This window comes from Daphnia pulicaria, chromosome 6 (genome assembly GCF_021234035.1).
Source record: "Daphnia pulicaria isolate SC F1-1A chromosome 6, SC_F0-13Bv2, whole genome shotgun sequence".
Lineage (NCBI taxonomy): Eukaryota > Metazoa > Arthropoda > Branchiopoda > Diplostraca > Daphniidae > Daphnia > Daphnia pulicaria.
The window spans coordinates 13,620,430-13,646,359 of record NC_060918.1 but is presented as its reverse complement, the minus strand read 5'-3'; the positions used below and the strand labels follow the sequence as shown (position 1 = coordinate 13,646,359).

Below are 25,930 nucleotides of genomic sequence, written 5' to 3'. Positions count from 1 at the left end.
TGGAAACTTAACGTCAGAGAAAATATGAAATAGGCTTGTAGAAAGTACTTTAAGCCGACTCCCGCTGACGGAATGATCATAAATTCTTCAACGCAATTTCAAATTTAATTAAAGAAATTACAAGTAAAGCTCGGTGGACAAAATATATTAATTAAATGTTCCGAATGGAAAGGAAAAAAGAAATTTTTTTCCCCTGATTTTGTGCAACAACAAAAATTTCCGAACAACGTATGCTTATTTAAAAATGGAAATGTTGTGGTTTGTTCTGATTCATCGAGTTTCCAAAGCATGGCAATATTTTTCTTGTTGTTGGTTTTTTATTTCAATCAAAAGAACCTGCTTGCGTTCAGCCTTAATTATCAGCCAAATACAACACATTCATTGTATCTACGTTGGAAAACCGAATTGGTGAATGGAATATGAACAACTTACTTTGCAAGATGTTTAAAGTCTTTTATAAATTGTCTCACTATTCCAAGATGCCTGACATTACCCAGCCAAATTTGAACCACAGATGGTATACTACACCTATCCAACATACCACATGATTTCTAAATAGTTATAATAAATGCTACTTCATGACTTGTCCAGTAAATGTTGTTGCTTCTGACATATTCTTAAATGTATCTTGCTTTCTGTCTCATATGTATTATTTGCCCTCAATTTTCTGTGTGTACATATTACACACTCCAGAGGGATCCTGGAGGACTGACGTGGAGAAGGGTTTCATGTGAACAGTGGTTGGACATGAGTCAGTCGATCCTAAGCCGCAGGCGAAAGCCGACCTAGTGACGGGCGGGATGTGTTGCATCTATCGTATGAAGCAGAAAGAATTTGCTCAAAGCCATAGACAAAATCGAAAGACTTTGTGTTTTACACTTTGTGTACATATTACACAGTATATTTGAATTTACAACAATTTTTTTGAACTTACAACTTACACACAACAATAAGTTGAATATTTCGTCCATTGAATGACACCGGTTTGAAACGCAGTAAACATGGGTTGGAAAACTATATTTATTAATCAAGATTTACATGCGTTAAATTTTAGTGTGAAACCCATTCGTTACAAACTGTTGCAACGAATAGAATAAAAAATTATAAGTTCATTTCAAAAACAAAAAAATAATTCAAGTGTGTGACAATAGTATGAAACCCATATTACCCAAATAAATCCTCAACATTAACAAGATGAACATATACGGTGCTTAAATCTAATTCTACAAACAGTTCATATTGGTTTCAGACACCCTCCGAAAAATGCAATCAACTAGAGGAAAAAATATCATTGACGAGTGGGTTGCACCCGTTAGGAATGTTTTTGAATCTGATGTTAAAAAACGTTTGCTCTAAGTAAAAATGAAGTAAATAAATTCGTAACACAAGGATCATAAGAGTATCTAATGCAGCTTTCACATCACGGAAATGAATGGTTTGAAATGAGTGTTTTACACCACACCAGAATCACACTAAAAAACTCCACTAGGGTTATGAGGGGAACAATGAAACGGGTATACCTGAAAATTTTACTATCTACAAACATGTATTCTGAAATATATTTTTTACGCTTTTTTAGCCCATAGATCATTGAATTTAAAACCATTTAAGTTAAAAAATTATAGGAAAGCTAAAATTTCATAGACGTTGAAGAACTCGAGTCTAATTCTCACCATTATTTGAAACATTGGCGTTCTCATCCACATCTTCTTTCTTTGGAGGAATTCCGAACAATTTCCTCAATGTTTGTCGGGATCATCTCACATTGAAATAAAACTAGGGAGTTTTTTTTTCAACTAGATGCCACAAGTTTTATTAAGTGATATGATTTTAAGATGAAAGACAGTTCGGTTTTCTTCAAACAGAACAACATTTCTTATTTTTTTTGTTGCAAGGAAACCTGCTGATTTGGAGGCGGGAGCTTCCGTCAATTCCTTTTACACTGTCCCTAAAATATGAATTTCATGTCATTTGATATGCTATTGTCATTTAGCAAAAGTACCGGTACCGCAAAGTGAGAGTTTCTGCCGCGTTACTGCGGAACGTACGACATGCAATTTGTTGCTTGTAAGTAAAATCAGAAGGAAGTTTCACTTATTCAAAGTTTTTCTATAGGTGGGCAAATGGAAAACCTCGACAATTCAAATAACTTACAGTCTGCCTCTTTTCCTGCAGCAAATTCATCTGTCAATGATGCTTGTAAGTAAAATCAGCATTTAGCCGATTTAAAGTTGTACTTATTCAAATTCTTTTATTAGGGGAGCTAACGAGTTTTTTCTCACACAAGTTTTTTGAAGAATTAAACAATGACCAATCTTATCCTTCAATGACAAATGAACAATTGCAGCTTTTAAATTTCGAAATAACGGATTATCACAAGCTAATGCTAAATAAACAAAAAATTATTGCCAGTGAACAGAATTCCCTGCAAGTGACAGCATTCCAAAAACATCTTCATTTAAAGAAACTCAATGGGATTGAAGAAGAAAGTTCAAAAAAGAAACACTACACTTTTTCACGAGCTGATACTGAATTGGAAATTAATGCTGTTGTTAACAACACATTAGAACTATCCGAAGTGTTATGTCGGAATGACGACATGTCCGTCACTCGTCGTGATTTACTAACAATTTGGAATGGACCGGACAAGTGGATCAACGATGTCGTAAGTTTAAAAGAAAAACCAACAAAACTAGACTGTCAAGTACAACTTTTTTTTATATAGATCATCAATTATCAATTGAAGTCAATTGAAGAAAGGGGCAAGTGGGATGTAGGCCGAAGCGAAGCATGTCAACATTTTTCCCAGTAAAGCTAAAAAAACTAGGGTATTGTGGTTTACCCAGATGGATGATTGATAAGGATTTTTCGACAGTAGACATGATTTTTGTTCCTGTAAATGTCAAGAACAACCACTGGAGTCTTGTAGTTGTCAATACCAAGACATTTGTATTGAAACTGTATTGACAGTCTTGTCAGAATTGAAGAAATAGCCGGTTACATGGAACTGCTACAGATGTTTGAATTATTCATGAGTACATGGTTTATGGAAAACAAAAATCTCCCTACAACATGGAAAAGTGAAATCGCCTTTGACATTCCACAACAGACGAATAGTTATGATTGCGGATTTTTTTTTTGCTTATGGTAAGTCAACCAATTACCATAAAACCGCAATTGTTTGAAAGTTTAATGTCGTATAATTATTCGCCTTTGTGTATATTAGTTTGCTGATCACTTACAACGGTACAAACCTATGGATTTCAACCAAAAAGACACAACTGCCTACCGGTTCAAACTTATTCAAGAAATGCTTTCTTGTACAAGCAGTGAAAAATTCCCTACAATTTCGAGTTCTTTTTTTGATTCGCAGTCATCGTTTTCCTCCATTTTAGAGGAGATCCTAAACGAAAATCCAACACCACTTAAACAGGTATACAAAATTGTAACTACAAAGTTTTGTTTATTAACACGTTGGCTACCATGCGTTATTACCCTTATGTTGTTTTGGCAAATTCCTGTTTTGTCATTATGTGTTAATCATTATTATTTGGTCGTTTTCTTTCTATTACGTATTCAACTAGTATTTGTAGTTCAACTTCAATGTAATTTTTACTTCTGCTTAGTTTTTGAAATGATTTACTTCTTTTTAATGATATTCTGGATAGTCATGTGAAATCGCTATTGAAAATTCTGAACTAATCGTTATTCATCAAAATTGAATAATTGCTCATAGCGAAGTATCATGGCCGTCAACTGATGACGTACAGACAAACAGCGAATGCCCTTTACCCTCCACCAAGATGCATCACCCTGTTTACGTGGCTAGAATCGCAAATATAGTGCGTGGCAATAAGAAAGGAGTCGAAGCGCCCGTGGCTGCTACTCTGAACAAATTATCGAGGTCATCAAATCGTGATCTCCATATGAAGGAGCCGGTCTTAAAGCTTGAGCGTGTTTTTTTACAGGAGATAATTAGCGAATCAATTTCAATCTGCTTCAAGGTAGATCAAAATAATTTGCAAAAACAACTATAAATCAGTTAAAAATAATTAATTCTCATTCATTTATTGTTTTTAAGAAAAAAAAGTAGTGACTCATTCTGATTTTGCAAGTATCGAAAATGTAGTGCGTGGCAATGAGAAAGGTGTTAAACCGTCCTTGCCTGCTGCTCATAGCGAAATATCACTGACGTCATCTGATGGCGAGTTGACAATCAGGGAATCCCATTCACCCTCCACCAAGAAGCATCAGCAACCTCAAGATCAAACATCATCGAATATCCTTCAGATTCAGCAACCTGATTGCCTAGCTAGTATCGAAATTGTAGTGCGTGGACATAAGAAAGGCGGAAAACGTACGTATGCAATTCACCGAAATAACAACCTTTGGAATTTTTCTTCACTGCATCACTAATGACTTCGAAAAAGAAAACACAGGTGAAAACTTCAAAGAAAACAACTTCAAGGAGGTAGAGAAGAAGTGGAATGCAAGTACGCGTCATCATTATTTTGTTATCTTTGTTTTTCTAGGGTAGGTTGGTTTATGTCAAAAATGGAATTACAATTTTAAGTTTAAGAAAATTGGCAAGAGGGTATGTTGTACGCAATTTCACAACAAGGCACCCTATTGCAAGTTCTATTGCAGGAATTTCTGCATTGCAAAAATGTCCCACAATTTAAGTTTCAACCTTTAGAGAAAACGAAAAGGACACTGGTTAAGACCATATTAATTATGGCAATGGGTAGTGATAGTGGTTGCCGAACCACTTTTAAAAAACAAAGCTCCCATCCAATGGCAATCAGGATTTACATGCGGTATGACTTTGACAATCAAATCGTCAAAGGGCAGAAACATTTATATGAACGAGGGAAAAGAATGACCAAAAAAAGGAATGTCGTCGAGGGGGATAACTTTGACCAAGTCAAAACGAAGGAGAGACAACAAAAGAAGGAGAAAAAGGATAATCCCCGGAGGGGGGGGGGGGCTAGGCCAATACCTTGGCCGAGTCGAGACAGAAAAAAACGGGGATAGACACTTGACTTGTTTTTTTGACAGATTAAGTCATCTCTATCCATCTCGTTTTTCTTTTGTCCCCCCCCCCTGGACAATTTGAAATTCAATGGCTACTCAGTTAGTGGTTAGTTGGTTAGCTGGTTGCCGAATCGCTATAAAAAAATAGAGCTCCCATCCAATGGCAACGAATGACAATCCTGATTGCCATTCTTTGCAGCCAATCGTACTATTTAAAAGCACACACTAGATGTAAAATAATCCAAAAGTAAAAGGACACTGGATAAGGAAATTCAAATGATGTCAATGGTGGTGATGATGGTTACCGAATCGCTATTAAAAATAGAGCTCCCATGGATCATGGATATTTTATTTTATAATTATAAAAAAGACTAAGGACTTGAGGGCCCTAATATACGACGGCAACTACTTCAGTCCTAACCTTGATTTTCTTTATGTTCGTCTCCGTAACTCTCTTCAATTGTCTCAACCTTCTTTCCTCTTCGAGACCTTTTCGCCACGCGGGAACGATTCTGACGAGCTGTTTCCTCTCTTTCTTGGTTAGTTCTGTTCTGTTCCAATATCTTGTGAATATGGTTACGTATAAACTTCCATACAATTAAGTATAAGAGAGATGTGTCAAAAGTGTAAAGGGTTCGCTGAGTGAAAATGTTGACGCATCTTTACCTTCTACGTCTTTTGAGAAACGATCAATACCAATTGTAAGAGGCAGTGCCAAATTTTCTGAACCAAAAATTCTGGCAATTGGTCATTAAATTTAAAAATTACAATTATATTTTTGTGTTTAATTGTAATTTTTTCTTTCCCCTAGAAATCTGCCAAACGAAAGCATTCCTTGATTCGGATCAACAACTTGAGCTTAAATGTTACCTTTAATATGCTTGCCGACTTCTGTTCCCAGTGTGGCAGAGTCGTATTTATTAAAAAAGTTGATGAGAAACTGATTGTTGAGATTGACGTTGAAGCTGAAACTGCAGCCGCCTTCGTTGCAAAGTTCGGAAAATATTGCCGCATTTATAACACTACGAGTGTTCTCCAGACGTCATATGGCAATGTCATCACCGATAAATCTGAAAAATGGAGGGTATTACCATCAAATAATGTTTATGTTATGGAATTAAATAGTATAATTGTTATTTCATTTGTTGTGGGCGTTGATTGAAAGTTATAACCGTTCCAAGCTAGTTGATTTGTGATTTGAATATCAAAGTAAGCTATTTGAAAAAGAACAATTTCCAAATCTGGTTTAGCAGTTTAAAGTGGTAATTGAATGCGTGAGAATTGTAACTTGAACTCGATGCCATGGCATCGGCGACGACCGGCGGTGGAAGTGAATTATAGAAAAGGTACGGCCTGGATCGTTGTCGTAGAAGGTGAATCAATTCTTTGGGGCCGATCGTGTAGCCACCGGCCGCTCCACCAAGGCTTTGCCCAGAGTTGAATTAATTATGCCAACTCGGTTGGAAAGACCAAATTACACCTCCGTTCCTCTACATAACAATTTTTGACACTATCCACAAAATCGGCGGTTATTTGAATTACCTGCCGGTGTCGCCAATTGGTTATTTTGTTTTCGTTCGTCCTCGGGAGAGAGAACAAAAAACGACTTTTTGGTGAGAGTCCCGAAGCGAGCAATACCCAGCCCTTGATTCCAACTTTGACCACCAGGGACCCAAATCAAAACAACAATTTTCTGCTGTTTTTTCTTAGATCTGGCAATGTGGGGTCTCAGGTCCAGTTCCCGAAATCTGGCAATTTTTCAGAAAGGTACACTTGGGTAGTCACTTTTTCCTGTAGATGCTTATGGAGCGATGTTCCTCCTTCTTCTCATCCTCCTAGAATCAAATTACCAAGAGAATTTTCAGCACAAATTATCAAAGTGCTTAATCTCCTATTATGGCTTATCAAAGACGTCAGGAGGGATATTTTGCCTTCACCCAAATCAACCAAAAATCAGCACATAAGACAAGAAAAAAAATAATTCGTGTTAAAGTAAAATAATTTTTAAAAATCACCAGAAGTTTGCTCTGTTTCTCGCCAAAGCATGCAATTTAAAAGTTGGTCGTCTTACGGGCGCCTTTGAAGTTCCGTTTTCAATGCAGGAATCTGCAAATTGATTAGACGCGAGTAATCACTGCGTGGTGTAAGCGGCGATTCCAGAACCACCTTTAAAATAAGAATCATAACAGCTTGTTAATCCTTTCTTAGATTCAAGAAAAATTCTATTGAGGTTGAATTCTTAAGAAATTTCCAATCTTATGTTTTAGTTTGCTAACCTGTCGATTCGAAGAGCCTTCCACGCATTTCGTTCGTAGTCCGGTGGATCGTGAGATGCGTTTAGACTGAATTTTATGGCATTCTTCTTCTTTTCGGCAAATGCTACATTAGTGATGAATTGATGGTGTTCATGGGATGGATGATGGTCAGTGAGGTCTGGAATCAAGTCATAGACATCTGCTAAAACCACAGTTTTATTTCGGATTTGTTTTGAGTGCGGATCTTCAAACTGTTCAAATTCTGTTTTGGGTACAACAGCATCCCCTTCGACTGTTTTGACAAAACGCACTTCATGGCTGTTCATCTTGGTAACTTCGTTCATTCGAACAGAATCGAGTTGGTGTTTGACTAAGAGCTTCCTCCAATCTTTCGTTGCTTCGTTGGGCAGCTCCCAAAGTTGTTAGCATGACCAATTCACCTATAAAATTTGAAACCATTAGTTTTAATCATTTGCTTCAATTTCATGGTTAGGATCAAATTTATCAAAAGGGATGGAACGTTCAATGATTTGTCTGTAGATCTGTGTTGCTGGGATCACTAATGCTGAAGTATAGTTGTCGATACTTAGTCTGTACCTTGGGAAAACCACATTAAAGGTGCACGATAAAATGGAATGCTCAACATCCATGGCAAGTTTATTTATGTCCACTGCAGTGTGGACTTGACATGGCTATGGCCATACGTAGAGGGATTGGAGGGATCATGTTATCGTTGTTTAACGTAGTGAAAATTATGGCAGCACAATTAACATCCCAGCCATTGGCTTCCATCAAGCACTGTAATGAGAAATTCATATTCATTCCGGATTGTTCACAAAACAAAGCCACCACTTGCAGAGGCTGTTGAGAGAAAAAGGTTTTTGTGGTAGTTGGTCTAAGGTTTTGAACTTATGGAAGGCAGCAGCAGCACGAATGAAATCCCATTCAGTCTCTTCCAAACACTTTGTTGACCAGATGGGATTCATCCCAGTCTTTTCAGAAAACGCTGCCACTATTTGTTGCTTCCAAGTGTAGAACGCTTATGGCGGGATCTGGTTTGCGGCATTGGAGTAATTGAATGAATAGGTGGCAAGACTGTAGTTCCAGCCGATATCTTTCAAACATTTCAATGACCAAGTGATGACCAAGTGAACGTTTCAATACCCGATTCTCCAGTTTTACATCCTACAATGCATCTTACATTGCTTGTATCAAAGAAAGGCTGAGATTTGGATGAACACAGTTTATTCTTCCAAATGCTGATGTGAATTCTGGTTGAGCATTTTCTCTGTTTACTGTTTACAGTGTTTTTCGCTATCTTGGTTGTCTTGAGGTTTGATGTTGGTGTGGTTGCTTTTGGTTTTGTAGTCGTTTTTTTCAAATGATTTCTAGCATATGAGATCAGGTGTTGTATTGGGATAATCTATTAATAATTTCAGGGTGTCTGGGTTCCAAATTATTTTTGGCAAGGACGGGAACGATATGCCGTGGGCAGAAAATTTTGTTGCCATTGCAAAATTACGGATTTCTTCCGTCGGAGGAGTCTATTGAGTTTATTAGTGTTGGATTGTGTAATCCAAGTTTCCATTTCTGATTTATATGGTTTTGATCGTAACACAAAAATAACTTAAAGATGTTCCTCTTTTGTTTTCGATACATTTGACTAGCTGTTTATCCAGAATTAGTATTGTGATTTCAGTCGTCCTGCTCGTCATGCTAATTATTATCGCACTTTTCTAAGGTCGATTTAGGTTTTTTCTTAATTCAAGGAATTATTTGAATCGAATCATTGGATTGAACAATCTATGGCGTTTTCAAATATTTGATTTGGTTGGAAAACCTCGCCGCCTAGTTATTTACAAGGTACTACAGTAACATTTATCATACCCAATGTGTGGTATACACAAAAGTGAAAGTCTTCGACGACATATCATAAAAGTTTATTAATTTTTTCTGCAATACACTGCATCTAATGCAGTTAAAATTTGTTTAAAAAGACTCTTCCCTAGCAAGACAGGTTTTCTATAAAAATAAAAAAATTTCTATAAAAAAACGTTAGGTACAGGTTTGAAGTTCTCGTGTCGCTAATAATTTCTAACATAAAAATTTTTAACCAAAAATCCGCCTTTAAGATACAAGAAAAAAATAATTCGTGTTAAAGTAAAATAATTTTAAAAAATCACCAAAGTTTGCTCTGTTTCTTGCCAAAGCATTCAATTAAAAAGTTGGTCGTCTTACGGGCGCCTTTGAAGTTCCGTTTTCAATGCAGAAACCTTCAAATTGATAAGACACGAGTAATCACTGTGTGGTGTAAGCGGCGATTCCAGAACCACCTTAGAATGAGAATTATAACAGCTTGTTAATCCTTTCATAAATTCCAGAAAAATGATATTGAGGTTAAATTCTCGAAAAATTTCCAATCTTCTCTTTTAGTTCGCTAACGAGTCGAAGAGCCCTCCACGCATTTCGTTGGTAGTCCGGTCTTGTTGCATCGTGAGATGCGTTTAGACGAAATTTTACGGTATTCTTCTTCTTTGCGGCAAATGCTACACCAGTGATTAACTGATGGTGTTCATGGGATGGATGATGGTCAGTGAAGTCTGGAATTAAGTCAAAGACATTTGCTAGAACAACAGTTTTGTTCCGGATTGGTTCTGAGTGCGGAGGGTTTAGGGTATGGAAATGAGCGGGTGTGCCCGTAAAATGCGTTTAAAATTTCTAGTTTTACGGGGCTGTGTTACCACTTCGAGTATGATCTCGGACGAAAACGATTAGAAGCCACGATGTACTCTTAGCTTCTCGATTTCTCGTCCATTAGGCTCAGTAGCGGAACCTTCCTTGGTAGAACCTTCCTTGGTAGAACCAAGGCTGGATCACACAAGGCAGCCACAGGAACCACAGTTGGGCCTGCAAGAACGGCGTTATTTACGTCAGTTGTGCCTAATCTTTCATTGTCTTCATCAGCCATTTCTGAACTAAACAGAATTGCGGAAATGCCTTTCTGAAAAAAAATTTGCTTACTGCTACCTATAATGGATACGGCAAAAAAAAATTCATCATGATCCGACGAAAATTGGATTTTTTGGATCGCCGAGAAAAAAACCCAAACTCCATAAGGTTCTCTCTCGTGCGCGCGCGCGTTCCCAATCTTTAGTTAGGTATTGTATGTACATTTTTCGAACGCAGACCAACAGAAAGCAGCAAAATATGATGAAGATTTCGATACTTTTGAAGGAACAACTGTAATTAATCTTACAGGTAGTTCTTCAAAAACAAACAGCAAACTATATCGTCTAAAAGAATTTTGTGCCATTTGGCTGCTAGTACTATGTAAAAAAATCATCTGACGTACATGCTACAGTTGCTGAGGGAGCACAGGCACTGGAAAACAATTGATGTTCATCGATAGGCGTGATATGCAACTGCCATCTACCTATACATTAGCGCCTGCTAGGTTATGTCGATACAGTGGTTGTTGGAACTTTTGGACTGAAACACCATCCTTACAGTTATCTTACTTCGTCGCTGGGATTAAAGTAGTATCAGCTATGATTTCAATAACTCCGAGGCCGCAAAAAAGATCCCATCAGAAGCGTACATCCACCATGAACAACTGCAGAAAACGGTGGAATTGTTTTCTGAACGATCTGGGATGGTTAAGTCTTGGTCATCAAAGTGTTTGGAAAATAATTTATGGAATTTCTTTCGGCCTACTCTTAAATCAAAATGTTTTATGTTGCTTAATTATAGTCCCTTTGAAAGACAGGAAATACGTTGCAAATCAATTTCAAATTCATCCTCTTTAATTGAAATCGATTACTTGTATCTTTTTATTCGTTTGAGTCCCATACGAGATGGTTTGAAGTGTTTTACTTGAAGCTTGAGTTGACATCAAATTAGCTGTTTACCTTCAACACCATTGGGTGCACCCACCCAAATAGCTCGTTATCATTTTTAGCTTATAGTGTTGAAATGCTTCTCTTTTTTTGTTTTCCCTTTGCATAATTCACAACTTCAGTATTTATTTCCCATTTTCACCATTTTGGGAATCACTTTCATTTCATTTTTGGCGTTGAAATGAATTTGACTTATTATTATGAGAAAAGGATTTGCAATATAGCTGTACTTTTCTGTCACCCTGGAGAGTATGATTACTAATTCTTTACACTATGATAAAGAAGCAGATATAATAAAGAGCATAATAAAGAGTCCATAATAAAGAGCAGATTTCACAATGACATCGTCTTGATGAAAATCACAAATTGCCCTTGAAAAAAGGTGCTGTACAACACTGATCAAATTTAAAAGCAGTAATTATTGGTTGCTCGAGGGATGGCTCGGCCATCCCGATGGGCAACCTGAATTGCACGAAAGTAAGTATTTAACAAATAATAGTTTCACGTCAAAATAATGTAATAAAATGGATTGAAAAACTTTCTCTAACAATCACATTACTAACGATTGTAAGTTCAAATCTTAAAAAAAATGTGAGTTTTGTTTGCTAAATTTATTCGTAATTAGATTCTGGTGTAGTGCATGAATAGATTACTGCTGTTCCAATTCCTTGGCTGTTTGCCTATTTCATATGTACCTTGAAGTTGTGTTCAATTGTAACAATTTTACAACGCAATTTTATTCGATAACTATCGTCACTCCAACGAAAGTTTCTACTGGAGAAGTTACTAAACCACATGTCCTTTCTTCTCTATTCTCACAAACGCCATCGATTTGATTCGTTATTCAAAGTTTACTTTTATAATATTCGATTTCACATTCGTCTCAGTTTGTAAATAACTTAATCGCCATGTAATTCACTTAATAAACAATAAAGGCCACAGGTACCTTATGCTGTCAAGTCTATGTGAATTAGTCGTTAGATATAGATATGAAATGGTGAGATTGTCAGGTCATGTGAGAACATGTGACAATTCTGCATCTTTAAATCAATAATGATATAAGAAGAAGAAGAAGCGGCTATAAGGGAGTAATAAACGTTAATCATTTCATACCACACATGACGTCGTGAAGAAGATACATGCCAGCGTTGAAGTCTCCATGATGGCATTGCTTATCTAGTTTTGAGAATAAATTCATGCATCCTAAAATTATTATTAGGCATCCTAAAAAAAAAAAAAAAAAAAAACGTTAGTTTTAAAATCTCAAGACGAATGAGTTCTTTTTATCTTTTGGATTCTCAGAGTAAATAAATAAGTGGCCATTTTTTTCTTATTTGGTAATCATGAAGAACAATGCAATGTTTCAACATTTTTTTTGTTGTATTGCCACAATATTGCCCAACGCCAATGTTCAATGGCATGGGGTTTTCTGATTTTCTCACGATTTTGATAGATTTTGATTTGAGTTTGCTTTCCCGCTTGGCTACTTTGAAGATCCGCAAACACGAAAAAAAAAATTTTTAATAGAAAAATATCAAAGATCTTAATGTGTTATTTAAATGACACTAAAAAGTATTTATAATAAAGCAAAAGGGCAAATCAACCATTGGAATTGTTAAAGATATTCTTGAGGAAGCATACAGAGATGCTGGATTAGATTTCCTACCTACCAATGAAGATCTGTTGGAACACATGGAAAGCATGGATGATTATGAAAAAACACTAGAAGTACAATTTATGAAAAAATAAAACAAAATATATACGATGACATTCAAAGAAAACTTGCTAATAATAATGAAAATATTGAACCCATATTTCCTGATCACAATGCAGCAAGGATAGATATGATGTCAAACTTCTCTAAAGAGTCACAACTAGACGAAGATATTGGTAAGCTAAAAAAAGAATTAGACTTATTAAAACTAAAACCAATCTATGAATTTTACTAGGGCAAACTACTTACATTCATTTCTGCGCTGGCCTACAAAAGCCACACAATTCGGTGTGCTACAGCGTCGAGAATCAGATTCCCAGCATGTTAGTATCATTCCAGGTGCAAAGCCAAAGGCATTTATCATCCATTGTCTCTTCGTCCGGTGCTGAAATGTTGAAAAGTACTCCGACGGAATCGCTTGCCGAAGGTTGTGAATGTGAAAAAGCTAGAAAAGGTTATTTTTGAAATTGAAAATGGAAAGAAACCATCTGTTGTTGCAGATTACTACAAAATGAGTAACAAGAAATTATGGGATTTAGTAAGTAGTATTACAACAACATTTATTTAACTATCGTCGTATTTAGATTATCATTTATGTAATAGCTTAAAAGTAGAAATCTTCTTAAGAATGACTGGAAAACAATAAAAAAAATCGAAAAAAAAAATCCTGGAAGACGCAGTTCAAGAAGTAAAGAATGGGAGTTCCGTATTCAGTGTTTCATTAGATTTTGGCGTTCGAATTTCAATTTTAAACGAAAAAAGTTTTTAATAATAGAATTTGTTATTGAAACAGACTTAATAATAAAATATTTTTTTTTAGAAATTTTACAGATAGTAAGTTAAAAGTGTTGACAAAAGCTAGAGTATTGAAGCAACAGTCCCTAAAACAAGCTCTGAATGATGTTGAGTGTGGTGAATCGATCCTCACAGCAGCTATGAACAATAACATGAGTTGACACACTTTAAATAGAGAGGTGATTTCAAGTCAAATGAGAGCACAATTGAAAGAGAAGAATCGCGCTGAAAATGAAAAATCTCCAAACCATGCATGAAAAATTGTTAGTTAACAAGTTGGCTACCAGATATTTTAATTTTATATATTCTATTCTATTATTTTTTCAACAGTTAAACGTGTTTTCAAATGATAACTTATCAATACTAGAAATTTTCGAACAAGCTATGAAAGACATAAAAAACGGAGCTTCGATCAGCCAAGCTGCTAGGAAACATAACATTAGTCGGAAAGCATTAAGTAGAAAAGTAATTTCAGTTATGATTTGAATATTTATAAAACTTTTGATATGAAATTTTACTTTTGAAAGGTGAATCTAATTCGAGAGAGAAAAATTGGCTGAAGATCAGCCGACCAGCCTCAAGAGAAAATTTGCCATTGACTCGATTCAAGAAAATCTATGTAAAAGTCCAGGTTGGATAGTGGGGCTAATATTTCTCTTAACGAAGCAAATAACAAGACAAAAATTAAACCGATGAGCAATAAAAGATAGAGCGAACCTAGTGTTGCCCCCATTCTCTATACCCATGGTCTGAAGCCATCTGCGCCGATTCCAGTGAAGGTATTACCCGTTTAATTTTTGTCGCTGTCAAAATCTCATTTGTAAAAATGCTTTACAACAGGCCACTGATGTAGCCAAGATATCCAGCTTCGTTGGTGAAGAAAATAAAGCAACGAGCTCGGCCACGAGTAACTTATTATCCGGTTCTAATGATGAGATTATTACTCATCCCAACCCTGGTAAGTCTTTAAGTAAGTCGTAAGACTTTTTTAAAGACTTTTTTATTTATTTATTTTGTAATTGTTGAAATCTATGAAACAGGAAGAAAACCCCCAGCTAGAAAAAGTCTTCCTCCTAAAACTGTTTACCGTCCCGTTGATAAGGATGCATTAACAAACGATTTATTGTACCGAATAATAAGCTGGAGTTATACCTGGATTGTAGTAATTTTTTAAATTTTTATGTTAAAATTTTGGTTCTAACTAAATTATCTTGGTAATTTGCTTCTACAGTTGTTTGCTTATTATTTCAAAAGTGTATGAAATATGATACATATTTTAGGCGAATGGATCAAAAATATACGCCGTTCTGGACTTAGCGTGGCTAAATATTTTGGAGTAAATAGACGATTTTTGATCTCCACTTTGCACGAATTTGAAGTCGTAGCGACTACATTTAAGGTAAACTACTTCAGATTATTCATTGATAAATACAATTTGTTGCCAATGTTTAAATTTTTTCCCGAATTTTAATAGATATTAATGCGCGAAGTTAATTTACTTTCTCGATCAGCGCCTGAGCTACAGTATAACTCGATTTTAATCCAAACTGAGTTTCAGCGCATTGTGATTGATGGGCTAGGGGATCCTGTCTTTCTTCAAAAACTACTTAAATTGCGTGCCGCTCGGCGATGGGTTATCGCTGGAGACCTCATTGACAGTCACGTGAAGCTACACTCGCACTTGCGAGCCCTATGTGCTTCGCCTTTTGACGAAAAAGAGCTATATATGTTTCCTTATTCGGTACTCAGTTCGAGATTTTCGTTCATAAATTAATTCATTATTATTTTTATTTGTTTTTTGTTTTAGTTTTGGGATATTTGGATAAATAACAAAGACGGAGAAGCCAAAGCTCGCGTGGATCTTCTCATGCAAGTTTTACAATTACGTGTTTCAGCACCCCCTCCCGCTTAGTCTGGTCTCGATTATGAGTAACGGTAATGGCCGAATGGCAAGCAAGCAAGATTTTTTTTATTTTTAACTTACTCCCAGGGTGGCATTCTAGGTAGCAAATTTGTCAATTGATGTTATAAATTTAACGTAACTTAAACTTAGGGAATAATTTACTTTACTATTGATTCCCTTATTCTTCCCCGGAAAAGATTGTTGTATTTGTTTAGCTTCTGAACATCTTTGCACTTGACCAAATCCCAGAATTTTCATTTGTTAAAAGCTAAATTCGACTGTTGCTATGTTAAATGAAATAAAAATGTGTCAAGAAAATTGTTCCTGCTAGCTTATAATTTTGCAACACCTGCTCTCTCGCTCCTCCTTCCGTCAACTTCAAAAACAAAAAAACCTATAACTGGAAATTTATCCCAAAAATACGACCCGGAACTATGACGGAAGATCTTCCCCTTCAAAACACACACAAAAAAACAACAAATTCTGAAAGAAAAATGTTAAAAAGTTTCAAAGCGCCTCTAGCGGGTGTGTTTTTATTACTTATTTTTGTTTATTCTAGTTTAATGAATTTTCAAATTCATTTTTAGTATTTTAAAATTCATATTTAATATTTTAAAAAAGAATAAACAAAAATAAGTAATAACTTAAATATAATGCAACATACAACCATTTTCTGAAAAAAGAATATCAACAGTTTCTTCTAAAAGCCATAGGGCTAAATCAAGAATAAGGGTCTGTGAACAATGCAGAATGGATTGCAGCAAAAAGTTGGGCTGACTGGTGGATGAAGCCAGGATGAACTCTTTAAATTTTTTCAAAAATCTACCTTTCCTCTCTTCGAATACAACACAAACACAAACACAACAAAAAAAAGTGTTTGACAACGCAATTTTTTTAAATTTTATAGCTGGGGCGTCACATACAACACATTTTAAATGAACTATAAGAAAGATCTTATCCCTGAGGTATATTTATATACGAAGGTCCTTAACAATATAGGGTGTGGGGTATAGGGGGTAGGGTAGTAGTAGCTAGTAGTGAAATTCAGAGGGTTTAATGTCCATTTAGTGTTCCTTTATACGTTTCTTCCCTGAATGACCAATCGTCACCAAATTTTGTACATAATTCTTTCAAAATTTGATACATGGCGTAACGGGGTTTTCATTTGTTTTTATAACTGTTTTAGAAATTTAATTTGCGTATTTGTTACCTAGCTGGTTGCCGAATCCTAGTTAGTGAATTCGCTTTTTTTGCGTAACCTTCCAACTGTCAGTGCATGATCAGCAGTGTTAACAAAAAGAAAAAAAAAGTTTGGATCTTCCCTAGCAAGACAAGTTTTCTGCTATGGGAGTGGAGAGTATTAATTATTTGATTTGGTTTTTATGTTCGATTTCGATTTCGTCTTTATTCTTCTTTTTACTTTGTATTTTCCCACTTTTATTTTGTTAACCCTTTTTGTTTTATTATTACCTCTTTTTGTTTACTATTTTTTATCTTGATTTTAATAAATTTGGTTGTCAGTAAAATTTCTCTGCCTCCTTTTTTAACAGTTAGTCATCAACCAAGAAGTTGAGGAACATTTAAAAATGTTTGATTATACTCATTTTGAAGCTCTGGGTCATCTCTCTCTTCTTCCCTTGTCCTCTTCACAGTCATCAAGATCTTCTTGTGGTCGTGAAGAGTTACCACCGATCTTCCACTTCCATTTACCTCCGAAAGCTTTTTAAGTGTAATTTTTCAAAAATTACAAATTTATTTTTCGAGATCGAGATTCGAACCCTAAACAATACGAGTGGCAGCCCGAGTTGCTAACCATTAGACCAACATTGACATTTTTATATAAGGGAATGCGTGGCCCGGTTGGTGAGTACACCAAATAATGTAACAAAAGTCGAAGTAAAGCAATGGTAATATCGCTAGCGACGCTAACATCGGTATCGATTTCGGAACCGGTCGTAAAACACTTAGGTTATATGCCTTAATTATAAAGATTTTTTCAGCGGTGGTTTAATCTGACTGCTATAAGAGCACATCCATTTCCTTTTAGTTAATATGTAACTAATAATTTTTCTAATTCCATGTTACTATAGTAATAAATATTGCTATAACTTAATCTAAACATGAAGTGCGACGTGGGGTGGCGGGGCGAATCCTCCACCATTCATAATTCGCACCACTCATAATATTACAGATTATTTTTCAATTAGTTATAAAGAATCAATTATGGAAGATAATAAAGGGAAACAGAATTTTCCAAACGTTATAGTATGTATTAATCTACTATAACCTTGATTTTCTGTCTCTTTAACGTTTAAAAAAATTACCGAAGGACGTTACCGAAGGAATCTTGTTTCTGTCTACTTTCAACGTCGTTTCTCGTTCTCTCCTCGTCTTCTCGGTGATTGACACATTGGTTTTAGAAGACCAACAAACTAGAACTTGTTGATGTCAATGACCATCTGTTTTTGTTGATGTATTTCATGGTCCCCCTATATCATGACTTTCACCATGTCTATTTTTTTAAACTCGATGTAATTGCACCTGTGATTGGAAAAGTTTCGTTAGTAATTATGTTGAAGAATTAATTAATAACTATAATTACCTTTCTAAGATATACTTTTCGTTCAATATTATAATTCAAGCTGCTCTTATAACTGATTCACCATTTTCTATTACTTCCTTTAGAGCTTGTTTCACAGATTCCTCCTTCGACAAATTGTTTTTAGCAAACACTTTCAGCCTACGGAGCATTTAAATATCAATGAAAAAAAATTTCAATTGTGTTACATCAATCTTCTTGATTGTTGTATTTGAAAATTACCTCGGTATCTAACGCTATTGCTGAAATTCTGAACAAATCAGCAGCTTCAGTAGGTTTCTTTCCTTCTTTAACGGCATTGACTGCTTTCGATAAATTAGTGGGATAATCGGGATCCTTAACGTTTCTCACTCGAATTAGATTCATCTTTCAAAAGTAAAATTTCATGCTCTACACCAGAACCTAATTACGAATTAATTTAGCGAACAAAACTCACATTTTTTTTTTAAATTTGAACTTACAATATCGTTAGTAATGTTATTATCCAATGCAACTTCAGTTGTAAAACATGCACAAAAAGGACATTCAAATGTCAAGTTCAATACATTCTCTTCGACCCTTGGTAAGTGACGTAAAGATTTTGGAACAAAATTTCTGTTGATTCAACACTCTCCACTCTCGCTTTATAGCCTAAATTTCACATTTTAAAATGTTTCTTTTCTGTTGGAAATATTTGATTAAACTACAAAGTGAAATCCGCTTACGTTTTGCAAGAATCAGTAAGAATTTGTGTAGTACAGTGTCTCCTTCATAGGGATTAATTTTACTAGAAAGTGCTGCAGAAAGTTGATTGCCGTCAAATTTGTAATTAAATTTGGGATCTTTTGGTTCTATTCTTAGGAAAATAAATTGTTTCAAATCATCCCCAATCCTCCCCTAATTTAATATAAATTCCTTTAGAAAAAAAAGTAATTATTTGTTTAATTTTTAACAAAAAAGAAACTTACTAAATCCACGGGTTTGCATGGTATTTGATCTTCGTGATTGAATACCAAAAAGAAAAATCCATTTTTGTCTTCTTCTAGTGCTCTAATTATTTGGAGCTTCAACAACATTGAAGCATAGGACATGTGATAGTCCGGGAGCCACAATGACACAGATTTACCCCATAAGAATAACTTTTTTTAGGTTCTTAAATTGAAAGGCACCACAAAGTCAAGTAAAAAAAACTTTGTCTTGACGATGGGCGATGGGGCGTTTGGGTGGGGGAAGAGATCAAAAATCGAAAAAATGATCGATTTTTGTGGAAAATTACCCCATAAGAATAAAATCTAGAAATAAGCTTAAAATTTAGAGAATATAAAATAGAATTAAGTTACATAAAATCTGACATGAAAATCTGGGGCTTTCTTGTAATCAGACTGCGATTTGTAGCCCGACGGCTGATTTTTTTTACTTTGTCGTAAATGGCAACGCAGCATTCGTGGCGCCAATTCAAATTCTTTCACAGGGAAAATGATAAAACAGGTATACCTGACAATTTTATAAGCTACAAGAATGTATTCCGGCTTTGGTTATGAAACGCCTTATTTGAGACGTTGGTTACAAAAAAAAAATTATTTGAAAATGACAATTTAATCGACGTCGGAAAAAGAGCAAACGGACTCAAAATGGGCTTCATCGTTTGACACATTCGTGGCATCCTCGTCCTTTTCTTCTTAGTTAGAGGAATCAAAAATCATATATTCAATTGTCGTCGGGATCATAGGAGTGTCAGTTGATTTGAGCTCAAAACTATTTGTTAATTCTAGCTGGAATCGTTTCGTCGACTAATTCCTTGGCCGCACGACAACGATGGGCCATGTCTCGTTAATTTATTCTTTATTCCCAGGAACAGGAACAGGGAACAGGATGCCATCCGCAAGAGTGCGTTCGTAAACAAGGGCGTCAGTCACTTCTGCACTTCTAGTATAGTCATTTTAGCCGAAAAAGGGAGGTGTACCTCAAACAATTAGTAATGTGAAGTTTTATTAATGAGCACTATTTCTACCTACTTTTTAAGTAAGTGTGTAAAAAAAATTCAAAAATCGTACGTAGGGATCACATATAAATTTTCAATTAAAAATTAGAAAATAAGAAATGGGGGTCTAATTTTAAATATTTTTTTGTTTTTATTACATGTAATCAAACTGCATGTGTTAATAAACGTGTGTTTCTAATTGAAATGTTTTTTGTGTAGATTAATTTTAATTTTAAAGTTACTGAAATTGGTTTCCGCGTCGAAATTTTTTCGCCGTGTTTAACACGGCGCTTATGGCGCTACGCGTCTTGTTAAAATTGATGCTACATAAAAACTAAATAACCTAAAAATCCCCAAATAGTCTAGTTTTGTAGCCAATATAACCTAGTTTACTTTTTATTAATGAGATGTTATGAAAATAGCATAGCAGAAAAGTTATTCACATTAAAAAAAAACTACCCTTTTTGGGCTTTTTCCAAATTCCGCAAAATTCCAATAGGTTTTACAACACACCCGCCAGGTTGACATTTTGGTGGGGGCCGCTGCAACTTGGTGCCAAAACTTGTTGCCGAAACCTATTGGAATTTGGAAAAAGGGTAGTTTTTTCTAATGTAAATAACTTTTCTGCTGGGTTATTCTCATAAAATCTAATTAATACAAAGTAAACTAGGTTATATTGGCTACAAAACTAGACTATTTGGGGATTTTTAGATTATTTAGTTTTTATGTAGCATTAATTTTAAGAAGACGCGTAGCGCCATAAGCGCCGTGTTAAATACGGCGAAAAAATTTCGACGCGGAAACCAATTTCAGTAACTTTAAAATTTAAAAAAAAATAGTAAATCTACACAAAAAACATTTAAATTTGCAACACACGTTTATTGACGTATGAAGTTTGATAACATGTACTAAAAAAATAAAATATTCAAATTTAGTCCCCCATTTCTTATTTTCTAATTTTTAATTGCAAATTTATATGTGATCCCTACGTACGATTTTTGAATTTTTTTCACACACTTACTTAAAAAGTAGGGAGAAATAGTGCTCATTAATAAAACTTCACATTACTAATTGTTTGAGGTACAACAGCTACAATGACTATACTATTCTGTCACTTCCACTTCCTCTATTTGTGATTTTTTATATGTTAGCGATGCCACCTAGGAGTCATTATATGTACTAGAATCAGAGGTAAAATTCTAATCTTGTTGACGTTTGAAGATAAAAAAAAATCCCAAAGATATGGATTCATAAGTTGGTACAATTGTCAATTGATAGCAGTGTTTCATTTCTAGTACAAACTTCTATTCTTATGCTGTAGTTTAATGATTTCTTAGTTATTTTTAAAAGTTATTTTATTGTATTCATCAATATGATTGCTGGGTACAGTCCTGAAATTCAAGCCATCTTTGGTACCTTGTTTACATGGGGTCTGACAGCTGCCGGTTCGGCTCTTGTTTTTTTTATGAGGGGTACCCAGGTATTAGTTTTTTCTGTAATAAAAGTGGTTAATTAATCTTTAAACCAAAATTGTATTCATTTTACAGAGAAAATTTTTAGACAGTAGTCTTGGTTTTGCTGCTGGTGTGATGCTGGCAGCTTCGTATTGGTCTCTTCTAGCTCCTGCAATTGAAATGGCAGAAAGCTCAGGGATGTACGGAGAATCAGGGGAATATGCCTTTGCCCCTGTTGCGCTGGGTTTCTTCATGGGAGCTCTTTTTGTTTTTGCAGCTGATCAGTTAATGCATTATTTCAAAATTGGATCAACAGAATTAATGATGGGTAACTTTTGTTTTTACTTCTTTTTCATCACAGTTATTTCTTAAATACATATTTCAATTTGTTGTAGTTGATTTGAGTTTTGATTACAATTCATCACCAGAAACCAAACGCAAACAAATCAAAAATAGTTCTGGACCTGAAATCTTGAGTAAGTCCTCAAAAGATGGATTGATCAAAAGGAAAGCACATTTACCAACTGGGGATGAAGAAGAATTAAGCTTAGGTCTATCTCATGAGGACTACAGCAAACTTCACAAGCAGTCAGCTGAAAAATGGAAGCGAATCCTCCTTCTAGTGATTGCAATTACAGTTCACAACATTCCAGGCTTGTAGTTTCTTTTTATTGACTTTCTCTATTAACTTTCTCTATACGTCATTGAATATTGCTGGGATTAATTTTGAATAAATACATTTTTTAATTAAATTTTGCAGAAGGTCTAGCTGTCGGTGTAGGTTTCGGAGCCATAGGAAAATCTCCCAAAGCCACTTTCGAAAGCGCTAGGTAGATTTTACATGTATCCAATATTATTAAATTTTTTATTTATTATAGTTGAAAAATGCCAACATAAATCCAACAATCAATTCACAGGAATTTAGCTGTTGGTATCGGGATTCAGAATTTTCCCGAAGGCCTGGCTGTTAGCCTTCCGTTACGGGGTGCAGGCGTTTCAGTTTGGAAGAGTTTTTGGTAACTTAAAGAAATCGTTTGTAAATTGCGATAACTTTTTTTTTACAACCGTATTCGATGTTTAGGTATGGACAATTGAGTGGAATGGTGGAACCGATAGCTGGCCTGATTGGTGTGCTCTGCGTATCGTGGATCGAGCCTTTACTCCCTTACGCAATGGCCTTCGCGGCCGGTGCAATGGTGTACGTAGTCTGTGATGATTTGATTCCTGAAGCCTCCTCGAGGTAAGAGCCTTATTTAAATAGTAAATGATTTCTGTCCATTTAGATTTTCCTAAAGTTTTATGGGAAAATCGGCACTCCAAAGCGAAGCACTAAACTCGGTTCGTTGCCATCGATCTGGTGCCGAGATAATGAAGTGGAAAAGGTTCTGTTTGACTTTGTTTACTTTAATTTGATTTCCGCCTCTCCAATGGTGGGCCAGCCGATCCGATGACCCCCCTGGAGGTCGCCACCATGTTATGTCTAGTCATCTATTTGGCTGGTTATTCCCAACTTAAGTTTTTGTGGCAGTGTGTTCTCTTCCAGTCGAAATGAGTTGGATCTCTCGAAACGAATCAGGGCCCGATTAGTATTGATTGTTTTTTAAACGAATCTGATATTTACGGAATCGAAATTGAATGTTGGAGGAAGTTGCCGTAATAGAGAGATGCTGGTAGACTGTGGAGGGCGTCTGGGGAAAATGCAGCAAATGAAATAATAAAGTCGAAAGATGTGGGCTCTCGACTGGGGTCTCGCCAGCAACGACCGGAAATGGGGAGGGGCCAATCATATCAATATCCAGCTGTAACAGTTGTGTGCCACGAGGCCAAGTGATTCCTCTCTAATGTAATCCTCTTTGACACTTTGCAGCGGAAACGGAAGACAAGCTTCGTGGGGAGCCATTTTCGGCTTCATTTTGATGATGTGTCTCGACGTAGGTCTCGGCTAAACGGGTCGGACCCAACTGTTTCTTTTTTAGCCTTTCTTGCATTCCTTTTTATCATTATTATTCCTATATTTTTTGTTTTCTGAAAAGACAACATAAGAATGACCAAAATTTATATATTTGACTATATTTTTGGAATATTTGGTGTCGCCCCTTTTGGGTCTACTGTTGGTTGTTGGTTGTGTGCTGTGCTGTGTGTGTGTGTGTGTTGAAAATGATTTTCCTTATATTGTGTTCTCGATATGGAATGATTTTGAGAAAATAAGACTCTGGTTGAGGCGAAACTCGTTTTCTTCTTATTATTCAGCTTGTTCCACGTATTGTAATGGGAAAACAAAATAATACTGTCTAGTAGTACTAGTAGAGCCGTGTGTGTGTGTGTGTGTGTTTGGGCAGTGTGTGGGCCGTCCAGACGGCTGGCGCCCTGAGGCCCGTCTCCAAAACACACTGTAGCTCTCTCTCGTCAGGTTTGCGGTTTCTTCGTCCGTCCGTCCGTCCGTCCGTCCCGAGCTGCTGTGTGTTTGTAATAATATCAGGCAGCAACAGGGGGTCGGCCCCATTCCTTCATTCCCAGTCAACATCGTTATGTACACGTAGATATACATACATACAACCACACGCAGACACACACACACACGAGCGTCAGCCGCGTTCTAATAACCAACTCGGCTCGTGTTTACTTATTTGACTATTATAACTGGGCCCCTTATTTTATTTTATTTTTTCTTTCCTCTTTCTCTGGGATCCGCATCGATTTGTTTGGCCCGCCAATGGCTAGAGGGCGACTCTTCTGTAGTAGTACAAACGAGGCGAAAACATTTCAGACTCGTGTAACTGTACTACATATTTATACGCACACACACACATCGAGCAAGCGAGCGTGTGTATATACATGGATGAGGCAGGTATGGACGATGAATGAGAAGAGTGGCCCGGTTCTTTGAACTCTAATGGGAGTAATAATAAAAGGAATGTTTCATATCTGATCGGACCAGCGGGTTGCTAGCGCGCTCGGACGAGATAGTAGAACGTGACCGCTGCCGATAACCAAACGCTTCCAGCTCTCCAACCAAAAACCCCAACAGGTGGAATTCTGACGATGCTGCTGCTGCTGCTGCTGCCGGAGCCCTTTAAATAAAAAGATTCATCCCAGCCAAACAACAACAAAAAAAAAAACACATTTTCAAAAGTTCTTAAAAAAGGCAAGGCCAGCACGAAACTTTTTCTTCTTTCTTTCTTTTCTCCCGAATGGATAAAACCAGACGATCGAAAGAAAAAAAAATAATAATAAAAAAAGAAGTTTTTTTTTTTTGGTGCTTTGGACGAAGCTGCTGGATGTGATGCCGCCGCCAGGTAAAAAAAGGAAAAAAACACTCCAAGAATATATCAAAAGAGACGAAGAAGGGGGTGGTAATTTCGTGGAGGCAACCACCACATAGCAACGCAGAAAATAGCCCGCAGCCATCGGTGGCGTGAGTGTTGTTTTCTCGGCCGGCGCACGACATTGCCATTTTGTCTCGTTTTTACATCACACACAGACAGACACACACAGACGGGGCCTGTTGTTGTTGTTGACTGCCAGAGAAGAAATACCTTGCATACCAGTCACGTTAAATAGCACACCTTGTTCGTCTGTGTGTGTGTGTGTGTAGCTCTCTTACCACTCCATCCTCTCACCTGGTTCGACGGCCTGGTGAACGTCTATACTGCCCGAGCTCATTTTCCCGTTGCATCTCCAGCAGCAGCAGCAGCAGCCGAGTGAAGAGGAAAAAAAAGCCACTCGTCTCCCATTGGTTTATTCCCACCAGACATTTTCCAAAACGCTTGATGGTTTGACGGCCGTGATATTTTTCATCGTGAATATTTTTTTTTAAATAAATAAACGACGAAAAGCTGTCCATATTTTCCAAGCTGGAAATCATTTCATTGTTTTATTTATAGGCGAAGAGAGAAGGAGAGAATGGAGAGAGAATGGAGATGTAATAATGTATTTAGCCATTGGGTCAGGAATTTTTCTTTTGGGAGCTTATATTTCTCCCGTCCCGGACACAGTGAGGAGAACACGAAGAACGTGATCGAGGTTATACCTTTTGGGAAATCTCGGACACACCGCATTCCACGGGTCCCTTATATGTCGCCTGCAATCCATTACAATTCGTCATGTTTAGAATTCCTGTTCAATCACCATCTATTTTCTATAGCCCATATCTGGTAGGAAGTCTTTTTTCTTTTTACTTTTTCATTTCATTTTTATTTTATGTTTCCCATTTTTATGACTCAGCCGAAAGAAGAAGAAGAAGAAAAAATCAAATATAACTTTTGAAACCATAAATGAAAGCCTAAAAAAAGATGACACCCTTTTTTTCTTTTACTTTTC

The 25,930-nt window shown here is 36.2% G+C and overlaps 2 protein-coding genes and 1 long non-coding RNA gene across 6 annotated transcripts; 2 read left to right on the top strand and 1 right to left on the bottom strand.

Moving 5' to 3' along the window:
* Positions 1-14,903: 14,903 nt before the first annotated feature.
* LOC124344562 (transcription termination factor 2-like) lies at positions 14,904-15,915 on the top strand. The gene is made up of 4 exons (XM_046798132.1): positions 14,904-14,908; positions 14,975-15,093; positions 15,169-15,414; positions 15,502-15,915. The coding sequence occupies exons 3-4, from the start codon at positions 15,175-15,177 to the stop codon at positions 15,604-15,606; spliced, it is 345 nt and encodes a 114-aa protein (XP_046654088.1). The 5' UTR covers positions 14,904-14,908; positions 14,975-15,093; positions 15,169-15,174; the 3' UTR covers positions 15,607-15,915.
* Positions 15,916-17,964: 2,049 nt separating this feature from the next.
* Positions 17,965-19,508, bottom strand: LOC124341862. Its single transcript, XR_006918635.1, has 6 exons — positions 19,144-19,508; positions 18,901-19,072; positions 18,658-18,826; positions 18,419-18,598; positions 18,200-18,337; positions 17,965-18,138 (listed from the first exon to the last, which is right to left on the bottom strand). It is a non-coding gene; the product is annotated as an uncharacterized LOC124341862 (long non-coding RNA).
* Positions 19,509-21,353: 1,845 nt separating this feature from the next.
* LOC124341775 (zinc transporter ZIP11-like) lies at positions 21,354-23,837 on the top strand. 4 transcript variants are annotated; one of them, XM_046794718.1, is made up of 8 exons: positions 21,392-21,410; positions 21,546-21,636; positions 21,704-21,938; positions 22,006-22,263; positions 22,371-22,440; positions 22,528-22,626; positions 22,692-22,850; positions 23,478-23,837. In XM_046794718.1, the coding sequence occupies exons 2-8, from the start codon at positions 21,622-21,624 to the stop codon at positions 23,554-23,556; spliced, it is 915 nt and encodes a 304-aa protein (XP_046650674.1). In that variant the 5' UTR covers positions 21,392-21,410; positions 21,546-21,621; the 3' UTR covers positions 23,557-23,837. The 4 variants fall into 4 exon arrangements, with proteins under 4 accessions (XP_046650673.1, XP_046650672.1, XP_046650674.1 ...); XM_046794719.1 differs by having other exon boundaries at positions 21,396-21,414; XM_046794717.1 differs by having other exon boundaries at positions 21,354-21,636; positions 22,039-22,263.
* The last annotated feature ends 2,093 nt before the right edge of the window (positions 23,838-25,930 follow it).

Coding starts and splice junctions, on each gene's coding strand:
- LOC124344562 (XM_046798132.1), top strand. CDS start 15,175: ATGCGCGAAGTTAATTTACTTTCTCGATCAGCGCCTGAGCTACAGTAT. Junction 15,415..15,501: donor CGCCTTTTGACGAAAAAGAG/CTATATATGTTT, acceptor TTTTTGTTTTAG/TTTTGGGATATTTGGATAAA.
- LOC124341775 (XM_046794716.1), top strand. CDS start 21,529: ATGATTGCTGGGTACAGTCCTGAAATTCAAGCCATCTTTGGTACCTTG. Junction 21,939..22,005: donor ATCAACAGAATTAATGATGG/GTAACTTTTGTT, acceptor AATTTGTTGTAG/TTGATTTGAGTTTTGATTAC. Junction 22,851..23,477: donor ATTCCTGAAGCCTCCTCGAG/GTAAGAGCCTTA, acceptor GACACTTTGCAG/CGGAAACGGAAGACAAGCTT.